Genomic DNA, 22966 nt, shown 5'->3' with positions numbered 1-22966 from the left:
ATAGTGAAGAAAGTGAACAAAATCAAGGCAAAGCAGAGAAGCCTGCATTTTAAAGGTAAATACACAGCAAGGAGACGGGGGGGGGGGGGGGGGGGGGGGGGGGGGGGGGGGGGGGGGGGGGGGGTGTGTCAGGACTACCAAGGCAATTATTTCTTGTTGCTCCGATCAAGTTACACCAACTTATCTCCTGAATGCTTAGTGTTCAAAGCCCCTCATGATTCTCTCTATTTACTTTTTGTTCATCCAATCTTATCTTACCTCATTAATCCCCACCTCCTCCATGCTGTCAGCTGCCAGCATGATCTGCCCATTTGTCAAACGCACACAAACATCCTTCCTACCTCTCTTTTATCAGTTACAGCAGCACTGGGTTTGTGTGTGTTGTGACCACTCCGTATCGACCGCTCTCAACTGCCTTTGTGGTTGGCTTCAGGTTCCTTCCCGCTTCCCCTCCCTCCGCAGTACCCGGTTTGCTGTATCCACTCATTTCCCAACTTGTTTGTGTACTTTAATTTCTACCAAGCAGACAGCCTTAGTGCGCTTATCGAGTGCAGGCCGTACTGCAATGCACATCAGACGTTTGAACGTGTAAGACCACAGTCCTTTCCTCTTCCTGATTTCTCAGGAATTTCTCATCACACCTCTTCATGATGCCATCTAGCAATTAGGCTGAAGAGCAAACAGAAATAGTTGACACATTATAATTAAAAATTCAAGTGTTTAAAAATGAGTCAGAACTGTTATCCTCATACTTGAGGATAACTACCAGCCGCCCGAACTCACGTACTACCTTCCATCACCCCCAATCTCCCAGATTAAACATCAGTGTTACTGGTATGCCAGAAACACTGAAAGCAGTATTTTATTAGTTTTTAGTAGCCACATAACCACCCTCCTTGGAGCTTCTTTTCCCAGCACCAGACTCCTCTAGATCACTGGATGTGAGAAATACTCTGAAAATGATGCTTAAAAGCAAGTGCTGATGGACAGCTAAGTTCGCCGTACTTCATCTCACCGCTTCTGTATCGCACTTGTATACGGGGGTGGGATGTTTGGGTTTAACAAACACATGACAAGCAACTTGCTCTTCTCCTTAGAGCTTGTTACAAACGGGAGCTTCGCTGTTGTAGCTGCCTGACTTTCAACTCTGGTATCACAGAAACAGCAATTACGGGTGTTAAATAGGGCAGAAAAACTACAAGATGAAGACCTCAAAAAAGCACCATATCGGGTTTCCACCTCAAGGTCAAACATTACGGTTTTTTAATAGGCTTAAGCAATGTAAGATACTTTAAAACAAACATTTTAAATTTAAGTTTGACAAGTACCAGAGGAGATTTGAAACCAAACAAGATTTTAGGGGAGGAGGAATTAAAGAAATTTTGCATTTTTAAAAAGATGCTCAAGGGTTCAAAGATTTACTACTCATTCATTTTTAAAAGCTAGAATTACTTGCCAGTGAGGAAAAAACCCCACCACAATACCAAACAGGATTGACTTATGCCATTGCATCTCTACATACAAGTTTTTTCAGCCTTTGCAATGCTATTAGGTACTTTGTGTTGGTTTAAAGTGTGCAACTGGCTACAGCCGAGACCTTGGTTAACTAAGTTATTCCAGTTACGGGTTCACAAAGGTACCTACAAACTTTAATACAAGTAGCCTTGTCCCATTATTAACAAACTAAGACATAAATACAATTAGATGCTATTTAACAAAGGTGGAAGCTCTACCTGAAATGTAAACCTAAAAAAACCCCAAACCCCAAGTCTTTCAAAAAGTGACCTTTTAACTAGTTGTCCAATAACCTCAATGTGAAGAAAGTTACAATACCGGAATTGGGGAAATAGTTAAAATATTACAAGCCTGCTCAGACTGCCTTGTTCCTTTTTAAAAAGGACTAGTAGCACAGTTAAAATTTATACTCCCCTCGGACAGCTATGTCGCTGAAAGCCACATCTGCAACCCATTAGACGTTTGGTGCTCAAGGAGAACTCAGGCTAGATAAGCAAAGAACAATTTGAACTTCCCCCCCCCCCCCCCATATAAACTATACGTTCCCACATCATCCAAGGTAAACAAAGAAGCAAAACAACTAGAGAAGCGTAAAACTAGAGCCGTTACACGCCTTGTTTTGCAAAGGGCTTTTCCCCGAACAGCTAATACGATCCCACGACGCCTTACAGAAGTCCCAGGAAACACAGAGCGCACAGAAGTTGCTTCCAGCACCAAAAAAAGCGGCGGCTGGGGCTCGACCCCCGCGTTCCTTGCACCGTGTCCGGGCCGCGATGGAGGTCACCCCTCACCGGGGCGCTCAGCGCCCAAAGCCGCCGGCCGGGCACCCGCCTTTTCCCCAAACCCCCGGGCCGGCGCGGAGAATGCCCGCCGCGGGTAAGGCCGCCCCCCCCGGCCCTGGTGCGACCAGGTTCCGCCCCCCCCCCCCCCCCCCGGGGCCGTACCCACCCACTCCGGGGCACCGCCGGGCCGCCCGCTCCCACCACCGCCTGTCCCGGGGCAAGGAGCGGGGGGTGTGGGGGTGTGTGAGGCCGGTACCCGGCCCTCCCCCCGCCCGCCGCCGCGTCGCGCCCCGCCGCCTCCCGCCCGCGCACAGCGGGGCTACAGGCAACGGCTCCGCCGCCCGCCCGGCGCCCCCGCGGCTGCAGCGAGGCGGCCCGGCCTCACCGGAGCGCGCAACGGACGAGCCCCGGCCGCGCCGGCCCTACTCACCTGTACGACGCAGGACCCCTCCTGGCCTCCCCCCCGGGGGGCAGCAGCTGGGGCATGGGCGGCCGGGAGGAGCCGGGTCTCAGCCGCGCCGCCGCCGCCGCCCCCCCCGCAGCCGCCGCTCCGCGCCCCCGACGCCACAGAATGTCACCGGAGGCCGCGGGGCTCCGCTGCGCGGCGTCACTTCCTCCCTCCGCCGCCGGAGCAGCCGAGCGCCGCGCAGAGCGCCCGCCGCGCCCGCCAGCGCCACCCCGCGGCGAAAGGCGGGGGCGGGGCCGGGGCCGGCAGGCTCCTGCCCTCCTCTCCTCTCCTCTCCTCTCCTCTCCTCTCCTCTCCTCTCCTCTCCTCTCCCTCTCCTCTCCCTCTTCCTCTTCCTCTCCTCTCCCTCTCCTCTCCCTCTTCCTCTTCCTCTCCTCTCCCTCTTCCTCTTCCTCTCCCTCTTCCTCTCCCTCTCCCTCTCCCTCTCCCTCTTCCTCTCCCTCTCCCACTCCTCTCCTCTCCCTCTCCCTCTCCTCTCCTCTCCCTCTTCCTCTCCCTCTCCTCTCCTCTCCCTCTTCCTCTTCCTCTCCCTCTCCCTCTTCCTCTCCTCTCCCTCTCCCACTCCTCTCCCCTCCCCTCCCCGAGGGGCGCGGCGGGCGGGCGGGCTGTCACAGCGCACGCCCTCACACCCGCGGGTGCGCGCCCACCCGTGAGGGGCACACACGCCTCCCCGCTTACACCCGCGGGAGAGCCCGGGGCAGCCCCAGGCCCAGCGGCGGCATCGCCTGAGGGGACGCACCCGGGCTCGGCCGGGCTGCGCCGTGTGGAGGTGCCTGTGCCCGTGGCGGCGGGGCAGGCCGCGCTGACGGGGCGGAGGTGCGAGCGGCCGACGCGGCTGGAGCCGTGGCTCGCCCACCACGGGGGAAAGCTGAGGCAGCTGACGGGTGGTAAATCAGCCCCGAGGGGACCTGGCTGCGGGCTAACGGCACACCGCTTGCTTGCGTTTCCCAGCGGCAAAGCAGAAGTGTGTAAAGCAAGCGCGGCGGTTGGAGCCGACCCGCGGGGGTGGGGGGAAGAGCAGAGGAGGAAGCAGAAGGAAACCAGGAAACGAGAAGAAAGAGACGTCTTCCCCCGGGCACAGGGGCCGGGTGAGGAGGAGGGCCGAGGCGCAGGCGGCAGCACCGGTCTCCCGGCCGGGGCTCGTTCTCCCTCCGGCGCCGATCGCGGTGATGCCGCCTCTGCGCTCCCTGAGATCAGAGACCTGGGGGCTGGGTGGGGGAAGCACGGCGTGCAATTAGGGCGACACTGTGATGCGTACGTTAAACATTGTTCTGATGTTTCTTAATCAGACGATTTAGCTTTGCAGCCCCGGGGTGTGTATGCTGCGCAACTGCACGATACGCCGTAGGTAGTGCTCTGCAATTTGGAAACGTGGCAGCAATCGTTTCAGCGCAGTCCCTAAATCCTGATCGGGGCCTGCAAACGCCTGGGAAATTACGTGTTAAATGTGCAGAGGCACCCTTGGAGGATCCCGCTCCTCCACTGCCACTGCTCGTGGCACAGAATCGCTTACAGGGTTGATAGTATAGAAACGTGTATGCATCTGCCGCCGCCGCCACCGCCACCCAAATCACACACGTGGACTTGGGAAAGAAAGACAAGCATAGCAGAATTTATCACAGTGACGAGAAACGAGAATAAGAGAGAGATTAAGGTAGAAGTAGAGCTACATATTCAGGAATTCATGATTCTCTTTTATAATAATACTTTGCAGGATATTTCTCACCAAATGTAAAAAACTCCAAGACCACCAGCCTCATCGGCGCGTCCGATACTGGCGGTGTCAGCATAAGAGGGAACAAGCAGGGCGCTAACAAAATCTGTACGTAGGAAAATATAAAACCTGCTCTGTGAGGGGTTGCTGGGGGTTCTAATGCGGAACCTGCTCTGATTTCCTACATGGCTCTAGCCATGCCCTCCCACCAACTAAAATCAACGTCCGCAAGCCGGCCAGCTACTTCAGGGAAAATAATCCGGTATCTGTATTTACAGGGAAGGATGAGCTTTGGAGGCATGGCTCCCGAAAGACACCCGGAGGATGGCACACTGTTACACAGGCACTAGGACACAGCAGCAAGGAGCAGGCAATGCAGTTTTGGACGGCGTACAGAAAAGCATAAACACACAGGCGAGGGCGGTGAGCATCTGCCTCGCGTTTGCAAGGAGAGTGATACATGGAAAGGAGCTCAAAGAGCCGCAACTGAAGGAATTGGCAGCCTGGAGGTATTATGAAACTGAAACTAAAAAAAAAAAAAAAAAAAAAGGAATTCTGACTATCATAGGTACAATGGAATTAGTAAACTAAGCAGGGAGACATTAATGATCTGTAAATATTTGATTGAAGTAAGTGGCATGAAGGGAGAAGACTGGTGAAACGTTAATGATTTTAATGGGGTTAAATTAAGGAAAGACACGTTTAAGCTGAGAATTGGGGTGGAAAGCTTTGAATGGAGAACTGTAGGCTGGAAAATTGTCTCCCTAAGGGAAGTGGTGAAAGCTTTATTGCCTGAGATTTTAAATGCCAGATTAGGAGAAATACCAGGGGAATCATTCTGAATGTTCAGGGAGACGGGCTGAAAGATTAGGAAGGGAGGAGGAAAGGCAAGAGGTGGTGTCCAGGAATTTAGGGAGTACAGCCCAGCGCCTCTTCTAGGCTCCTTTGGCTCCATTTTATCACTCTTCAACCACCTCAGCCAAGAGTGAAATGATTTCAGCATTAGTTACCTCCACGAGGAAGTGGTAAGAACTCCGTCACGAAGAAATGCAGTTGAGAAATGGGAGCCTCGGTGGGACATCTCTAGAAAAGATCACCGGGGAAGGGAGCAGCAGAGGCTCCTTCAGCTGCGGAGGAGCCCGGCGGATGAGCTTCCAGGGGACCCTCACACCACTGCCACCGCCTTCCCTCTGCAACACTTGCGCTTCCCCAAAGACAATGGGAGGAAATTAGCTCAGCCTGGAGCAGAGGGCAGGAGCGACCCAGAGCCATGCTCCTGTGTCAAAGTAAAAGCTGGTTGTGAGAGCGCTTTGCCTCCTAAGGGTTTCCAGGCTGTTGGCTCCTCCGTCCCTGCTCCCAGGCCAAAAGTTTCCTTGTGGAGGATGACTTTTCAAGAGCCCATCGCCATGCACCTGACGTCAGTATCCACAGGCACATTACTAAGCATCCTCTGCAGAAGGAATATATAGAAACTTCACCTTCTGAGTAACATTTAAACAACGCCATTTTCCAAGCTGGTCTGCAGGCTGCCAAGCATCTGAAATCACAAATGTGCCACTGAAACCCAGCCAAGCCATCCCCTCACTGCGCTCCCACCCCTTCGTGAAGTCACCCAGGCACCAGTGGCGGCCGAATGGGGACCACGGGAAGGGTGCCCGGGACACCAAGGGGTTCACCCACCGCCGAGCTACAGGCCACATCTTCTAGGGAAGGGAGAGATATAAAACCTTTCCTTGCTGCTGGGTTTTACCTGCCAGTATTGGCTAATTAATCTTTAATTAGCATTAAAGGCATCTTTAACAAGGGGATAGAGGAAGCATTTATTAGATTAGGTCATAATTTTGGAGTTGTTGGTTGTATTTTTTTACCGGAGATGAGATGGTTCGGGAAGGACGGTGAATTGCTGAATGGCTTCAAGGCAGATGGAGGCAGCGCAGCATCCTCCCACGTGGGTGATACCCAGTGAAGACAGAAGGAACTGCAAGTTTTAAACACACACTTACTGGTTAAGGCTCTGCTTACTCACTTGTGTTGTTTTTTTTTGTTTTGTTTTTTTCAGAGGAAATATTTCTGAATTGGAGAAACAGAAATCCTTCCAACCTGGTACAGATTTATTATTTTTTCTTAATGAAGTGAGTGTATAAGAAAAAGAAAAATGTTTCAAAAGCTACTTGAAGTTACTAGCAGCAACTGTGTACTCAGAGACAACCTGAAGGATTTCCAACAGTGTCCAAAGCTGCAAGGACCAGACTTGCTATTGTTTCACTTCTCATGCTGCAATTTAAAAATTGAAAGAATAGCTCAGAAATAGGAAACTTTCTCAGACCTGTAAAACTTATTCAGTACTCGATATAATTTAAAAAAATCTTAAGTATACTTACAATTTGACATATCACATTTTTTGCTTATAAGTACCCAAAATAGAATTAAGTATAAAAAGAACATGTGGAGTGTTTTACTGGAGACGGTACAAAATACAAACACCTCACTTTTTAAATAAATCCTGAAACTAAGATTTTTTTTAAAAAATGTATTCAGTTACAAAGTCTCATACTAATATTCTGTATCTACTACAGGATTGAGATGAATGAAAAAAATTTTAATACTTTCAAAGGAAGATTGAAAAGCAACCACAATGAAATGTTTGCAACAGATAAAGTATTTCTGTAGTACTAGCTGAAAAATTTATCCAAGACTCCATCCACATCTTTTGATCCGATGCACATTGAGTAAATAGATACATATTTCAGCTCAGTGGCCTCAATGTTGCCTCACACATTTTATATTTCTCTAGGATTTTATTATTCTGGTTTTAGTACCTGAATGTTTTAAGTAAATCCCTATCCCCTAGCTAATTTGGGGATGAATTCTATTTATATTTTTTTCTAAAGCAATTATTAATTTGCATATTGGCCTGGTAAGAACAGCATGTCACTTTGTGGTAAAAGGTATACAAGTTTACAACTTGAGGCTGACCACTGTTTTTCACATCTAGTGCATAATTTTAATTCCTTTTTTTTTTTCCCCAGGTGGAATTTAGATCCTCACATTTTCCAGGAGGAGGAATTGAACGCACAGTGACAAAGCACACATATCTTTTGCACTTTGTGCATAGAACTGAGAGGTCTGAAGCTCCGCCTGGCTCCAGCTCCAGCCCCACATTGTCCCATGCTGCAGGCAGCTGCCCCAGAGCCCCAGGCAAAGCTCCCAGCAAACGCAACTGCCCTCAGCTTGCAGGTGTTAACGGACAGGTGCCTCCAAAATTCAAGCTGGGAGTTCAGAGTGGAGCAGCTGATATAATCTGGAAGCAGCAGAGACCTCTCCAGCCATTCGTGTAATTCTCAGTTGGGTGATTATTTCATATTATACCACAGCCGAGGGGTCCAGCTGGCAGCCTCCCTCCAGGCTGCCACAGAGCTCATCACCACCCACTGTGACCTCCCTGGAAACACTCAACAGCTGCCAGGGCAGAGGGTGGAGCCCAAAATCAAACATTTTCTCAGCTAAGCACTTGGGCTGGCATGCTTCTGTCTCAGCAGGACCTCTGTGAGGTATTCCTGTGCCAGAAGAGCTGGACCACCCCAGAACACCAACAGCAAGGAAGGACACCTCCGCTTGCCCTACGAGGCACTCTGCCCATGCAGATGTAACTGAAGAGCTGAGCAATCTGGCTGCGTAAGTCTCATTTATTTAACTTTCCCCATTTCTATCAAAAGCTGAACTGTCGGACTGAACAACTGGCTTCTAATTTATGTTGCATGTGCTCGCAGATGGCTCAGCTGTGGCACAAGGGTCAAAGGCAGCTGCTGGGTATTTTTCTCCTGTGTTTCCAACGCTTAGAATCAACGCATGGCATCCTTGGGACAGCTGTAGATTGGGAGCCTGGCCCTGCCGCTGTGTTCAGGCTCTTTGCCAATGAATGGGACACTGCACGTGCCAAGGGGTGCAGCTGCCCTGCAGGTGCAGGGGGAGAACCTCCGCAGGTTTCACAACTGGTGCAGTGATGAAGTGGTTTTAAGGGAGTGCCACAGCCCCAGGAAATCCTCCCGAGCCTTGAGTCATGGTTACACATGCACAATAAAAAGCCTTCATCTAATGCTGATTAAGTCTTGAGACTCTTGTTGAAAAGCAGGGCTGGTAGCATCCTCAAGTGCTCATCTAATCCATCTTCCTATCCCAAAGCACGATCAATGCTCCCCCGCATTATAAACACTTAAACAAAGCATTTCTGATCTGCTTTTAAAATAAGCCTCCAGTGATTAAGATTCCTTAATTGTCAGGCCATGACCTCTAGTGCCTTACAATGGCTTTCTTATTAAATCATTCTCTCTCTGGTGTCTACCCAGCTATGTTCTGATGCCTTTCAGGACTATGACTTCTTTCCTCTTCCTCAGCAGGAAAGATCAGATTATACTCTTGCTCTTTCCAGGTTCAAAGACTGCACCCTTACCTTCTTGTGGTGTTTGGTGTTCCTTTTTTCTTGTTCTGGGTTGGGTTTTTTTGATTATTTTTTTTTTTTAATAAGCAGTAGCTGTATCTGCAGTCATCCTTGCAGTACTACACCTGCTCTGGGTTTCACACCAGTTACCTCTGAGGTCATTCATTTTGCAGTGAAAGAAACAAGATGAAGGTCACAAAGGGCTGTGGCACTTTACCAACACCAGTGTCACTCTGAGCTTGCAGCTTAGAAATCAGAGCTACGCCCTAAGCATGATCAGATACAGATCTCATGATCCTATTGCTTGAAGGGAGGACATGAAGCAATAGAAACAATCTCTCTTCCTGCACATGAGCAAAATCAATTTCCACTGTGAAGTAACAGCTCCTGGGGACAGGCACACCATGCTAAATCATTACCATAATCTTTTGCAACTCTAATTGCAAACAGATGTAGCTACAAATTGTCATGAGAACACCGCTGCTATTTGTCTGGGCATTGCCCAGTACAAAGGGGGAATTTCAGGGATACTAAGTGCTGCCACTATTTCTAGATTTTGATTTTCCCCCATCCACGGGAAATTTTCAGATTTTTGGCTTTAGTACAAAACAACTTTTAAAAGCTGGGGTGTTTAAGGCTGCTGTGATGGTGGCATGGAAATAAAAGAGGGGCTCTGTGAACTCTTTTGGAAGATGATATTTGAGGTGGAATTGGAAAGGACAATCTAGCTTCAAAATGATCACATCCCACAGTGGTTCTGTGAATAAATTTGGGCATTTTCAGACCTAGAAAGGTCTTACTATAAAGCCATTGTTTTTAAAGTTATCACTTTACTATCCATAAAGCTATTATCTACTTTCATTTGGTTAGCTCTATTTATAACATAAGGATAAACATCATTCACTGATTAACATATCAAATCCTTGCTGAAGACATTAAGGAGAAATTTAACTGTTCACTTCTGTTTAAAGAAAATGCTGAAACTGAGAACTCCTGGCACGAGTCTGGAATCATCTTCACAAACTCAGTAAACATCAGACATGCTATGAATGGGAAAAAAATTACATGTCCCCAACCCTGAAGTGTGGAGAAAACAAAACAAGGGAGCAAAAGCCAATGATCTAGTAAATGTAAAGAGTGTGTGATCACTGTACTTGCACCACCAAAGAGAGGACTCCAGGCAAAAGCACAATCCAGGCAAAAAGAAGAAAACCAGGCTTCTTGATCAGTTAAATTCTAAATGGTAATGGCCAATCAAACCTTGACGGGGACATCTCCTGGTGAAGGTGCTATCTGGAGGGCAGTTACAGGTCTGTATCACATATAGAAAAAGAACCGATGAAGAAAAAAGTTTGGGAGTTGCTTTATGAAAAATAGGTGAAGTTTACAAGTGCAAGGTTACTAAAATGCCACTAAAAATGAGCATGCTGGCTGGCAGGTCACAAGCGCCCATCCAACAGGAAGAGTGAAGCAGAAAGCTGCAGAAGTACAGTAAGAATTCCAAAGTGTTTTAGTAGTGCAAATAAATAGAAGGGAAATCTTCTTCCATGCAGGTAACTTCAGGTGAACTGGAGTTTGCTGGGCCTCTACACCTCAAAAGTCAGTGAATTGACCTCCTTTGCGAGCTCTTCCTCCAAGGCATTCTATAGCAGGAGAGAAAACCAGGACTCAGAAATACCAACCTCAGCAGTCTCATCTGAAAATGTACAAAATACTCTCAAATACTTTGCGCTTTATCTATGAGCAAGCAGACAGCAGCCCGAACAAATAAAGACAGGTTTTATGCTCACACGTGGCCCGGGTCACTCAGGAAAGCTACGTATGAACTTCCCAAACAGCTTTATATGAATATTTCCCAACAACCATACCTGCAGATTACACCATTAAATGGGCATTATGTTTTAAAGGGGAAGGTCCCCATCGCAGTCTACAGGGCAGCTGTTAAATAAAACATGGGCCCTTAAGCCATCAGAGTTCAGGAGCAGCAAGGAAGACTGTGAGACCAAGAAGCTGCGATGCAGCTGAGTGAATAAACATTATGACAGGTGAAGCAGACAAAATCCAGAGGGATATGGATACCTAATCCCACTGATACCATTATGCCCAACTGCCTTTGTAGCTTAGGTATCATTCTTCCACCAGCTCCTCCTACCAATATGCACAGCTTCTGGCTTACCAGGGCAAAATTTCCCTCGAGAGATCATTAAGGCTACAATCTGAGGTAGATAAATCCACAACCAAATAATACATATAGCTTGTTTTGGAACGACTGCACTCATTTACATCTCTGAAATATATTAAAAAACCCAACTTACCAGTTCTCTTTTTACTTCTTCAATCTTCACTTGTGCAAGGGAAAGATTCTAATGAGAGAAAATGCCACAAAAATCAGTATTTCAGCTGGAAACACAGAGTCCCTGCATCATTGAAAGGAATTCAGGGATAATTAAATCAGTTTTGCGTACACCCTTCACATGCAAAAAGTACAGACATTAAAAGGTTAGTAACAGTTTGGTTTGGGCAGTCAGCATTTTTTTCAAAAGGCTGGTATGACCTAAAGTCTAAAAAAAAAAAATAAAAAAAAATCCCATTTTTAGCAGTTTCCCAAACCTACCAATTGAGGAACTGTATTTTGAACATATCCATGTACAAATTTTCCAAAGCACAATAAGCTTGTGAGTATAAACCTTCCTTCCTCCTTCTGCCTGGACCAGAAGCGAGGCATCGGAGGTCTCCCCGTCTCCACCGACAGCAAAATGGGAGGGAGGAGGGGATTGGAGAACCTAATCCAATTTGAACACCCTGTTTTGCTTGAGGAAGGGAGGCAGCTGCCTCTCTGAGTAAGACAGATCTAAAAAAGAAGCAATCCCACCCTCTCCCTTCATTCTTTTCTTCTAAGAAGAGACGGCAGTAGCTGTACACACGACATACGTTGAGAGGCAGGAATGCAACGGAGGGGCTATGGAGGTGAAGAGGGAAGCGTGGCCCAGCAGACAGGACGCTGGTTCATAATGCAAGAGCCATGATTCATCACAGAGTTTTGATGTTATTTTGGACAAATCTCTTTCTCTGGACCTCTGTGCCCCATTTATAAAGAACTGGAATAAATCTTTTTTACCTCTTAGACAGAGATGTCTGAGGTTAGGTCTGTTAAAGGCTGTGGGGTGCTCAGATGAGGACCTAACAGAGGCTGTATCAGGTAACTCAAATACAAAACTATAAACTAGACAGTCACAGTTGTACTGAATAAAACCAAAACCCATTCAACTATTCACACTCCAGTTTTTGCTACTTCTCCCTTGAGTGACAAAGAGAAAAGTCCTTAACACTCATCTGTAAAAGCAATGGCAATCTTCTAAAGGAGACTGGAAATATTTGGGTTTAGTAATCCCAAATATCACAGGTGGGGATGTACAGGCGTCACACAAAGCCAAGGCTGCCTGTTTCATGGACTAAAGCCTTGTTTACCCATGATTTCTTTAAACCACTATAAAGTTGTTCACAAAATCACCCTTATCTGAAACAGTCTTTTGTAATTCTGATTTTAGAGTAAAATCCTTTTTATAAAAGACACTTCCCACAGCAGTCTGATAGTAACTTCTAGCACAGTAAGCAGTAGTGACAATAGCCAAAATATAAAATGAAAGATAGATACACATGACATGGGCTTTCAAAACCACAACTTAGTCACCTAAATGAGAAACCTGTGTTTCCAGAGAGAGCTCAGTACCCAGCACCCTCAAGAGAAATCAAGAAAAAGATGGAGCAGCCAGTACTCACACAAGCTATAGTACTTTTTTTGGGGGACAACACCTACATTCGGCTGTTTCTTCCTAATTGTTAAAATCTTGCTCAGAGCTCCAACCTCTGGACAATGCGCTCTGTCCACCATATCAACAGCCTGATGGCAGCTGATATATAGCTAATATATTGGTAAATATAAAAAAAGTTATACTAAGCTGATTCTTCCTCTCTACTCTGCTCTCATGAGTCTGCCCCCACCCCGAGTGTCCAGCTCTGGGGTCCCCAGGACAAGAAAGACATGGAGCTGTTGGAGCGAGTCCAGAGGAGGCCACAAAGATCATCAGAGGGCTGGGGCACCTCTTCTGTGAGGACAGGCTGAGAGAGTTGGGGTTGTTCAGCCTGGAGAAGAGAAGGCTCCAGGGAGATCTTATAGCACCTTCCAGTACTTGAAAGGGCTACAGAAAAGCTGGACAGGGACTGTTTATCAGGGAGTGTAGTGACAGGACAAGGGGTAATGGGTTTAAGCTAAAAGAGGGTAGATTTAGATTGCACATAAGGAAGAACTTCTTCCCTGTGAGGGTGGTGAGGCACCGGCACAGGTTGCCCAGAGAAGCTGTGGATGCCCCTGGATCCCTGGAAGTGTTCAAGGCCAGGTTGGATGGGGCTTTCGGCAACCTGGGCTAGTGGAGGGTGTCCCTGCCCGTGGTAGGAGGTTGGAACTAGATGGGCTTTAAGGTCCCTTCCAACCCAAACCATTCTATGATTCCACATTTCTTTGTCTAATTCTTGCTAATTCACCTTGATACTGAGCTCACCCAGCAAATCTGTGTGTTTTGTTAGAACAAAGTTTGCCTGGTAAGCATACTCAATTTCTTGCCTTTGATTAATAAATAGATAGCCTTCTGTTTAAGTAAAGTTTTCTGTTTACACCGTTAACAGACCTGTAAGACATCTACCGGTCCATTGAAACCATCACAACAATATCCTTTTCATTCTGAAGTCCATTAAAATTAATCTGATGGCAAATACAATAGAACAGTGGAAAAAATAATTACAGGAGGTAAATCTAGGTAGAATTCCAGTTTCTTCTTCAAAAGCACAATTTCTTCCTGCTGTTCAGCCAGTTTCTGTGAAGAAAGCAAGGGAGATTATGTTCTATAGTGTTACTTGAAGTAGTGTATATCAGTGAAATAGATCCACAATTATCTACGGCATTTCAGAACTCAGACATTGGTGAGAGCCTTCATGATCCTTCTTAAAACACATCGAAGATCTGCTATGCAGTTATCAGTCAAACCCAGTCAAAATTTTACAGTGGTATAATTTTTATTCATTCTGGAGACATCTGAAGATGTCTCCTCTTGTTGTATAACTGCCTGATCTCGTCTCCCTGAAAGGAAAGGGGATTTCAAATGAGAATCCACCAGACAGAGGACTTCATTATAGGCCAGAGAGAGAACTGAGCCCCAAGGAAGGGGAGACATTCTCATGCCTACAGCTTCTGTGTGAAAACAATTTTGGACATGCAGCAGCAAAGAGATTCCCCTTACGCTTGCACTGCTGTGCTTATTTTGTTAACAAGGGGAAATAGTTTCTCTTTGGGGATGAAAGTTGAGCCACTTCCACAGTCCTCAACTCTTTTCAAATAATCAAAGAAAAAAAAAAAAAAGTACTCCAAAGATGAAGTCATTTGCACTGCCCAATTCACTGAGCTCTTGACAAAGCAGATAAGAGAAATGTCAGGAAGTCAAACCTGCCTTTATTCTCAGATTGTAGAAAATGTCTGGAAAGTTGCCTATGACTTTTTGTATATAATGTTCCAACAGAAATGATTTTTGGTTAGTACTCTCCTCAAACACTGTGCAATGTAAACATTGCCACCCAGCGCTGGCTCAGGAGAACGACAACATAAAAATCAGGAAACCTACTTTCATTGTTCAACCCAACTGATACGCAGGAAAAGCTAGCAAAAGAAATGGGGAGATAAACTAAGTTCTCATTAGAGTAACAGCAAATAAAACTGAAGAGTGGTGAGCTCAGACAGACCACAAATACATGTTACCAAGTACAAATGCTTCAGCACAAAGCTGGAGAATCTATAGCTAGTTAACTCAAGAAATGTACTTTTTCCTTTAATAAATCATCCTGCTGAGCTTATAATACAGCAAAAAAATGTTATATTTAAAGACACAAGAAAAAAAAAAAACACACAGTGGTTCAAAATTTGGGCTTCCCTCTATGTCCTCCCCTTGCTCAGAAGTGCTTGAAAGCATGTTTATTTCACACAAACTAGAAGAAATCACCTGAGTCATTCTATCTAGTAATTGCAAGCCACAGGCAGCCATATAGCAGGATATAGCCCACAGAACAGCCACTCTGTTTACAACACGGATTGCAAAAAGGAGGCAAATCACAGGCTGCCAATTTTCTTTCAGTGGCAGGGAATTTATTCCACAGAAGTTCTCTAGTGTGATATTCCTAATCACAGAGGCAGAAAGAGACGAGAGGGAAAAACAAAAGGTAGCAAAAATAAAGATTCAAATTGTTCCCCTCAATCAGTCCAAAAGGAAAGCTTTTTCCCCCTAGTCCAACACAAGCCCACATTCAACTCTGATTAAAAGGTACCACTTGAGCACCCACAGGTGCTTCTCAGTTTCTAGGAGAGAGAAACCCATCCAACTTACCCCAGTTCAGAGGTATCCATCTACATGATTTTTACTGGTGTTTCTTTTTACCATGAAAGTTTGTTCAGGTAACCAAATAGCAAACTACATTTCCTGAAACCATCCAACAAGCAAGCGTGGTCTGTACCACTGTCGAAACACCCATCTTGTACCAAAAGACCCACCTCAGACAGGCTCACGAGGGACTCATGTGTCAGCAACTGGTCCAATGCCACGGCAGCAAGCTGGTCCTACAAACAGGAAAGAGCTCGTTCACAACTGACAACAAAAATATAAAACGGAGAGGAGAAAGATTTTACCATTTCCTTGAGTTTTGATCTAAATAGGCAAACAACAATGCAGTTTGTCAACAACAGGAACGTGTGCTATTTGAACCACAGCTACAGCTGGTATACAAAAGCAGTTGCTAGTAAAGTTTACATCAAGAATAACAAGTCTTTCCAGAAAACTACTGGGAGACGAGCACATGGCAAGGCTGGGAAGAGGCTTCTCAGTAAAATGTTATCAACTCTAATACAACATTTCCCATCTCATTTTTGTCAAGGTATCGGACAGTATCCAAGCGTGCATTCACACGTCCTTCATCACGTAGGAAAGGTGAACGACAAGACAGTACAACTTCTGCCTTCTGTGTTAAATCATTCATTAATTAAAAAAAAGGCTATATTCAGAATTTTGACACACAATTTACCTCAGTGAATCAGCCGCTCTACTGGGAGTTGTCTGTATACTCTTACATGACAATACCTCACAATAAGCACAATGTACTCTGAGCTAATACAGTTCTCGGTGAAAGAAGAGAAAACATCCTTGCTTTTATCATAGGATGTCCTGGGGAGAGACCACAAATATAGCAGGAACAACGGGAGTGCAGTAACACGTTGTCCTGTTAGCCCAAGAGTCCTCAGTCCTGGAATTTAGGAAGCTCCATGGATATCTCTCTATCTACAATGTTGGGCCCTACCAACCATGACTGAGCCATCCTGCCACAACATCTTGTTAGAAAATTGCTTCCATTTACCTCAGCAGCCTTGATCCTGTTTTTGAAATCCTCAGATTTATTTTTCAGGAACTCCAAGTTCTTGGATCGGTTGTCAGCTTTAGCATTCTCTATTTCCAGAAATACCTCTGTTTTTTTAAGATCCCTTAAAAAAAAAAAACGAAACAAACTTTTACATTCAAAGAGATACCAGTATACAAATACTGCTTAATTATCTACGCTCAAGCTAAACACTGTAATACAACCAACACCAGAAGGGAGAGATGGAAGAAAAAGTTGCATTTCCCTGTGAGATTTCTCAGTGGAAACGCCCACAGCTGTTACATCCAGACTCGCAAAGAGCAGGAAAAAATGAAACCAAACACCAAGGGGAAAGCCATCCAGGTAAAAGCAAAGAGTAATAGGCTTCTACATAATTCCCTAATTCTGCTAGAGACCTGTTACACAAGCTAAACTTAAGATCACAGAGAGGGGCCACGGCAAACCTGCATAAAGCATGTAGCAAAGATACCAGACCTGCAAGCAGCACCATGATTACTACTTTAAGACAAAAACCAGAAAATAATTAGACTGGAATGGGGCTGTGGGAATCATCTGGGCCAATCCCCACTCAAGGCAGGGGGGATTGCTGCTATGCTGTCAAAGCACTTCAGACTACATCCTCTAGGGAATGGACTTGATGCCCATTAAGTCTCCCACACAGTGGTTAAAGAAAATTCTTACCTGGGAAGAATTTTTGTTTTGCCCGACTCCTTCATTCCAACTACAGAGCCCACACTAAATGTAGTAAGAAAATCAGGTTTACCTTCAACCTCAAAGGCAAATGGTGGAAGATGCCAGCCCCTATCCGAAAACTGCTTGTAGATCATTTTTGATTTAACATAATGGGCTTGATAGTACCCCAAATCTCTTTTGATTACTGAATGTGTACATTGCACACAGCTTTTGATAGATATTTCCAAATATTGTGAATCAGAAATGTGTCAAAGCCCTGAAAATTCAGTTATCCTTGTTATCATAACCAATGTTCCACATTGCAGAGATCAGCAGTATTGCTTATATCTTTCCCTTTTCTCACGCATTACTCACGCCGCTAACTTTTTTTCCAGCATCAGCACTGCAGTTAGTTTTTCCTTAATCTTGCTTGATTCCAGTTTAATTTCTCTGTTTTCTGATTCTGCTGCATACAGCTCCGAAGTCAGATCATCGATGGCACAGAAGAAGCTGGTAAAAAGAAATTCAGTGGGAATGCTCAGGAGTCAGCTGGTCTGAAACGCAGAATTACTATTATTATTTTCTCCACTTTCCACAAGTGACTTTTTTTTTGTTCTTGTATTATGATACATCAGATAACTGCTAGTTGTTTTAGAGAAGGAAAGTAACATAACCCACTGAGGGTATTTGCTTCCCTTAACTAACAAACATTTCACCTGGAAGGGGAAACGGCCCAGCAACCTCAGTAGGAGGAACTGAGCAAGACCTGCCACTCTAGCGAATATAACCACTGGGTTTGACATGATCAGATGCTCCACTCCTGCCTTGCCTAATTGCCTGTGAAAGAAATTGTATTCAGTCCCTGAAAACACACATCCCTGAGACAGGCCCAGCAGTATTTCAGTCTCTTCCTCTTCCCAAATGGTTCAAAGCTGCTTGCCCCCCCAGGCTCATGAAAAGAGCTGGAAGAGCCAAGCTCATGAATATCATACAAAAATTGGATTCCAAGGGAGATTTTGGTCCTTCCTTACTGCCAGTGCTCAGCACAAATCTGCAGTGTTATGATTCAAGGCCCGGCTAGGGAGATGGGCCCAAGAAGACCAGACTATCAGCTGCCATTTCTCTGCAGCTAAGCTAAGGAAATCTCCTTACACTAACTGAGGCCAGGTAAGAGAGGGAAGAAAGAGGAGCTGAAAATGAAAGACCAGTTACAGTTCCCCAGCCCTCACCCAACCATTATGAAAGCTGCTCTAGTTGCACTACCTGGCACAAGTCTAGTGGCAGCACCCTGCAGCCACTGACAACAACAAAGAAAAAAAAAAAAAAGGGGGATTAAATTGCGGCCAAGATCCCTCTCAGGCTTCAGAGACTTCCTTTGCTGGGATAATCAAGAGTTAGAGCTTTGTGCTCAGTTCCTGTGTCCTCCAAAGGTGCCAAAGTGGTGCAAAAGAAGCTGGACAAGTAAGATTCCTGGTGTGAAAATCAAGTTTGAAACTGTTGAATTGAAAAAACAGAGGGAAACAGCACAGACCACCACTCCTGACTCACAGTAGGAATAATTACCTGGCAAGAGAAGTGTCCTTTATTTCAAGTGTCATTGCGGTGTCTACTAGGACATTGAAGTGTCCGAAGCCTTCCTTGGACAGGCTGGATTCAGAGAGATCCAGGCTTTCTGTGAGAAGGCCTGCTAGATAGTTAGCTGGAAAACAAATACAACCCAAAATAGTAGCTTTTTTTAATATTACTGTCCTTTTAAGGCCTAGATAGGACTCACTTTTTTAACATGTGTGTTAAAATGTATTATGGTCCCCTGAACCACTCACTTGCTCAAAAAAAAAAAACCCAAACAAAAAACAAACCACCCCACATTATCAAACACTTACTTTAGACAGCTCAGGCACAACTTAAATCACCTCACTGTTGTTTCAGATTCCTCAAGCATTTTCCTTAACAGTGGATTAGCATCAGCTCAGACTCTTAAATCAGCTGTAGGGGTGCCCCCCTGTCTATCCAGCCAATAGTTCAATGCTGTGCTGCTCAGGCCAGCAGGCTAGGAGGTTTTAGCAATTAATCTGCTTGTCCGTATTCATGGCCTACTCCAGATGGCTTAAAAAATTGCCCTTGACCAACCTTATGTCAGCGTACATTTTGTTGAAAGGAAGGCACAGGATGCATCATAGTAAAAGCTGTACCAGAACAAAAACTGAGTTCATTCCAATTATAGATAAGATTTTAACAAAGACAATCTTCAGGGTCACTAAGAAAAACTAACTTGGATAGAACTAAGTAGAGCTTCAAACTCACCTTCTGCCTCATATTCTGCTTCCTTCTGTTTCATGTACTCTATCAGCAAAGAAACATCCCTGTCTCTGGCTTCATTGAATTCTGCAAGGTCATGCAAGATATCAACAGTCCTTGCATTCACTTCAAACTGTGGAATAGGCTCATTACCATATATTTTCTTTAACCATAAAGTAACCTGCCAATGAAGGGGGAAGAAAGTAAACAGTCAAGTGAAACAACAGGAAATAGCTGATAGATGTGAGAAATTTGAAATGCTGAAAGCTCTACTGTAGTGGGTTGACCCAGGCTGGAGGCCAGGTGCCTCCCACAGCTGCTCTATCACTGCCCTCCTCAGCTGGACATGGAAGAGAAAATATAATGAAAGGCTCCTGGGTCAAGATAAGGACAGGGAGAGATCGTTCAGCAATTCCCATCACAGGCAAAACAGACTCAACTTAGAAAAAAAAATCATCTAATTTATTACCGAGCAAAACAGAGTAGAGCAATGAGAAATAAACCCAAATCCTAAAACACCTCCCCCCACCCCTCCCTTCTTCCCAGGCCCAACTTCCCTCCCCATTGCTCTCCCTCCTCCCCCCTCAGTGGCACAGGGGGACAGGGAATGGGGGTTGTGGTCAGTTCATCACATGGTGTCTCTGCCGCTCCTTCCTCCTCAGGGGGAGGACTCCTCACACTCTGCCCCTGCTCCAGCATGGGGGCCCTCCCACGGCAGACAGTCCTTCACCAACTTCTCCAATGTGAGTCCTTGCCACAGGCTGCAGTTCTTCACCAACTGCTCCAGCGTGGGTCCCCCACAGGGTCACAAGTCCTGCCAGCAAACCTGCTCTGGCATGGGCTCCTCTCTCCATAGGGCCACAGGTCCTGCCAGGAGCCTGCTCCAGCGTGGGCTTCCCATGGGGTCACAGCCTCCTTCAGGTGCCTCCACCTGCTCCAGTGTGGGGTCCTCCACGGGCTGCAGGTGGAATCTCTACACCCCCTCATCCTTCCTCCATGGGCTGCAGGGGGACAGCCTGCCTCACCATGGTCTTCACCACAGGCTGCAGGGGGATCTCTGCTCCAGTGCCTGGAGCACCTCCTGCCCCTCCTTCTGCACTGACCTTGGTGTCTGCAGAGTTGTTTCTCACATCACCTCTCTCCAGCTGCAAAAACTCCAGCTAGGTTTTTTTTTCTTCCCTCTTAACCCTGTTACCCCAGAGGCACTACCACTGTCTCTGATGGGCTCGGCCCTGGCCAGCAGCAGGTCCATCTTGGAGCCGGCTGGCATTGGCTCTGTTGGACATGGGGGAAGCTTCTAGCAGCTTCTTGCAGAAGCCACCCTGCAACCCCCCTTACCAAAACCTTGACACACAAACTCATCTACATTCCTGAATAAAAAAAACCCCTCCTACTACATCAGTCGAACCACAGGCAGAAAAAGGGAAGATAGCTTCCTTTGTCACTTTTTGAAACACCCTCTGAAGTTTAGAAAACCTTTTCGCTTTTAGTCACCCTAATTTCTCTGGACACTTGCTTATCTCCAGGTGATAAATTTTTATCTTTTTATTTGCATGACTCATTTGCTACAGGCACACTAATGATTCAAGAGATGTTAAATGGGTATTTAGGCAGCTGGTAAAAAATGCATTAAAGCAGTATGGGATAAAACTGCCCAAACCATGATCATTGGAAATAATCTCTATGGGTTAACAGGGAAGAAGGAGTTACTAGAGTGTGCAGGCAGAAGTCCTGCTGAGCACAATTGCTACCACTGAAAGGGAGGTCAGAAATTGGAGAGATCAACATGGTGGTCTATGGTGGCACTGAAAGATTAGATGATAACTGATAATAACTGAACACACAGAAGTTCAATACTGATGTAACAAATTCTTGTCTAAGGCTATGCAAGCAACCTGACAGAAAAGGACCCAACCTTATAACTTCAAAAGACATTTCCTTCTAGAATGTCCTTCTTTATGCTTCTACCATACCAACATCTTGGCTTATGTACACTGCACACAGCAAACATCACCCTGAACTATGCTGGGGAGAAAATCATCAATCCCTTAGAAACAAACAGCAGTAATTACATGTAGATGAAAACCCTAATAGTTCAGGAAAACCAAGTTCACAAACACAGCATGAATTACATCTTTCTGCCACTCTCTCCAGTGAGAAAGACTTGAAACTCAAGAACTTCAGGCGCCCAAGGTCTTCATAAGTTGGCATCTTAAACCGGCTGTGAGCTAATACTTCAAAGTCAGGAAGCTCAGGCTGTTATCTAGTAGGTAGCAGAGGATGAAGCGGGCGAACAGAGACTGCAAAACCCACCGGCGACCACGTCTCGCCTGTCCCCCAATCCTCAAAGGGGCAAGAAAACGCCACGGGCTCGCTTATACCCGTAAACAGCGCACGCCCGAGTGCCAGAGAAGCGGAGCGACAATGGCCAGGCCCCAGCACAACCCCAAGCGCTACCGCTCAGGTGCCTCGAACGGAAGGACCGAGAGACGGACGAGGGCTCCGATAACGCACCGGGGCTGCCTCCGCACCGGTACCTTCCACAGCGCCCGCCCCGCTCCCCCCCGCTAGGCCCTGAGCCGGCAGAAAGGAACCACCCGCGGGGGTGAGGGGTGCTGAGGCCCGGCCTAGAACGTCCCCAGGTATTTGGCCACCTCCTCAAACCCCGCACCGGCAGACCCGTGCCCCAAGCCTGCCCCACCGTTACCCGCTGGAGCTTCTCCTCCATGGCGGCTTCCCGCCAGGCTCCCGCCGCGCGCAGCCACCGCAGCGCGGGGGCTGCTGGGACTTGTAGTTCTGGAGTGGGCGGGGCTCCCCCAGCCAGCCCCGCAGGGCCCAGTTTCCTACTTTTAAATTCTTGCAACACAGAGAAAACAATAAAAAACCTATTCAATTCACTAGCTGCCATGAACGCTTTATCCAAAGTAGATTTAAATGCTCTGTATGTTTTGAAATAATTTGTTTTTTCCTCTATACCCGATGCTTTTAAGAAAATAGTCTTGAATCAGTAAAATAACTTGAGGGGATTTAATTTTTTTGATGGAAGTGTATATTTCATGTACACCATAAGGCAAATTACAAGTAAAAGCATATAGAGCCCTTTCTCAGAAAGGGTTAAATCAGCTTTTTAAGGGTAAAACCTGAAATTTGAATAGCTTGTGTATCGGTGTTTACATAAATTCATATAAAAGCTGTGGTCCTTGTTAAAAAATACACCATAAAAACTCATCTCCTGAGTCAAAGCCTTGGGACAACTATCAAGGAACCACTTTTCTTTAGCAATGCAAAAAAAAAAAAAATACAAATGCACAAGACTTAGATGAGTTATTTAAATCAACGTGGGGCTTTTTTCCAGGCAGTTTTACGGACTTTAAAGTGATTACTCAAATAATCAGCATGAGAAATATTGCTGAAGTGTTGCATTTAGTACAACACATGCCACAGTGGTTGAGAATTTTCCACTTAACCTTTTCAAATCCCAGAAAGGTCTGCTGGCATCTGTGCCTTAAAAACCTCTCCAGATGACTGTGGGGACATGATCACACCCTGCCTTGCCTGAGTTTCAGCTCTTTCTCTCCATCAGACTAAATCCTACGCCTCACATACCGGAC

General features: G+C 46.1%; 2 protein-coding genes across 6 annotated transcripts in view; both read right to left on the bottom strand.

Moving 5' to 3' along the window:
- ARK2N (arkadia (RNF111) N-terminal like PKA signaling regulator 2N) overlaps nucleotides 1–5511 on the bottom strand; it is a 49958-nt gene extending 44447 nt beyond the window's left edge. Inside the window, exon 1 of one of the 4 annotated variants that reach the window (XM_075739750.1) lies at nucleotides 5488–5511. The gene's annotated coding sequence lies outside the window, so the exon portion shown is untranslated. Of the gene's footprint in view, nucleotides 1–2727; nucleotides 2941–5487 lie in introns of those variants that run through there. The other 3 variants (XM_075739752.1, XM_075739751.1, XM_075739749.1) reach the window with 3 other exon arrangements.
- Nucleotides 5512–10256: 4745 nt separating this feature from the next.
- Nucleotides 10257–22167, bottom strand: HAUS1 (HAUS augmin like complex subunit 1). Of its 2 annotated transcripts, none has more exons than XM_075739758.1 (9): nucleotides 22063–22167; nucleotides 19362–19536; nucleotides 18621–18756; nucleotides 17433–17567; nucleotides 16365–16488; nucleotides 15508–15573; nucleotides 13715–13786; nucleotides 11231–11278; nucleotides 10257–10558 (listed from the first exon to the last, which is right to left on the bottom strand). In XM_075739758.1, the coding sequence occupies exons 1-9, from the start codon at nucleotides 22081–22083 to the stop codon at nucleotides 10502–10504; spliced, it is 834 nt and encodes a 277-aa protein (XP_075595873.1). In that variant the 5' UTR covers nucleotides 22084–22167; the 3' UTR covers nucleotides 10257–10501. The 2 variants fall into 2 exon arrangements, with proteins under 2 accessions (XP_075595873.1, XP_075595874.1); XM_075739759.1 differs by lacking the exon at nucleotides 22063–22167 and adding an exon at nucleotides 20182–20208.
- Between the last annotated feature and the right edge of the window lie 799 nt (nucleotides 22168–22966).

This window comes from Balearica regulorum, chromosome Z (assembly GCF_011004875.1).
Source record: "Balearica regulorum gibbericeps isolate bBalReg1 chromosome Z, bBalReg1.pri, whole genome shotgun sequence".
Lineage (NCBI taxonomy): Eukaryota > Metazoa > Chordata > Aves > Gruiformes > Gruidae > Balearica > Balearica regulorum.
The sequence above is the reverse complement of the archived record's forward strand: the minus strand, read 5'-3'. Positions and strand labels throughout refer to the sequence as shown.

Bases quoted from the DNA above. Each gene is read 5' to 3' on its own strand.
- HAUS1 (XM_075739758.1), bottom strand. From the start codon at position 22,083: ATGGAGGAGAAGCTCCAGCGG. The intron at 19,537-22,062 runs GTAACGGTGGGG...CTTCATTGGCAG, and splicing joins TGGAGGAGAAGCTCCAGCGG to GTTACTTTATGGTTAAAGAA. The intron at 18,757-19,361 runs GTGAGTTTGAAG...TTTGTTTTCCAG, and splicing joins AGCAGAATATGAGGCAGAAG to CTAACTATCTAGCAGGCCTT.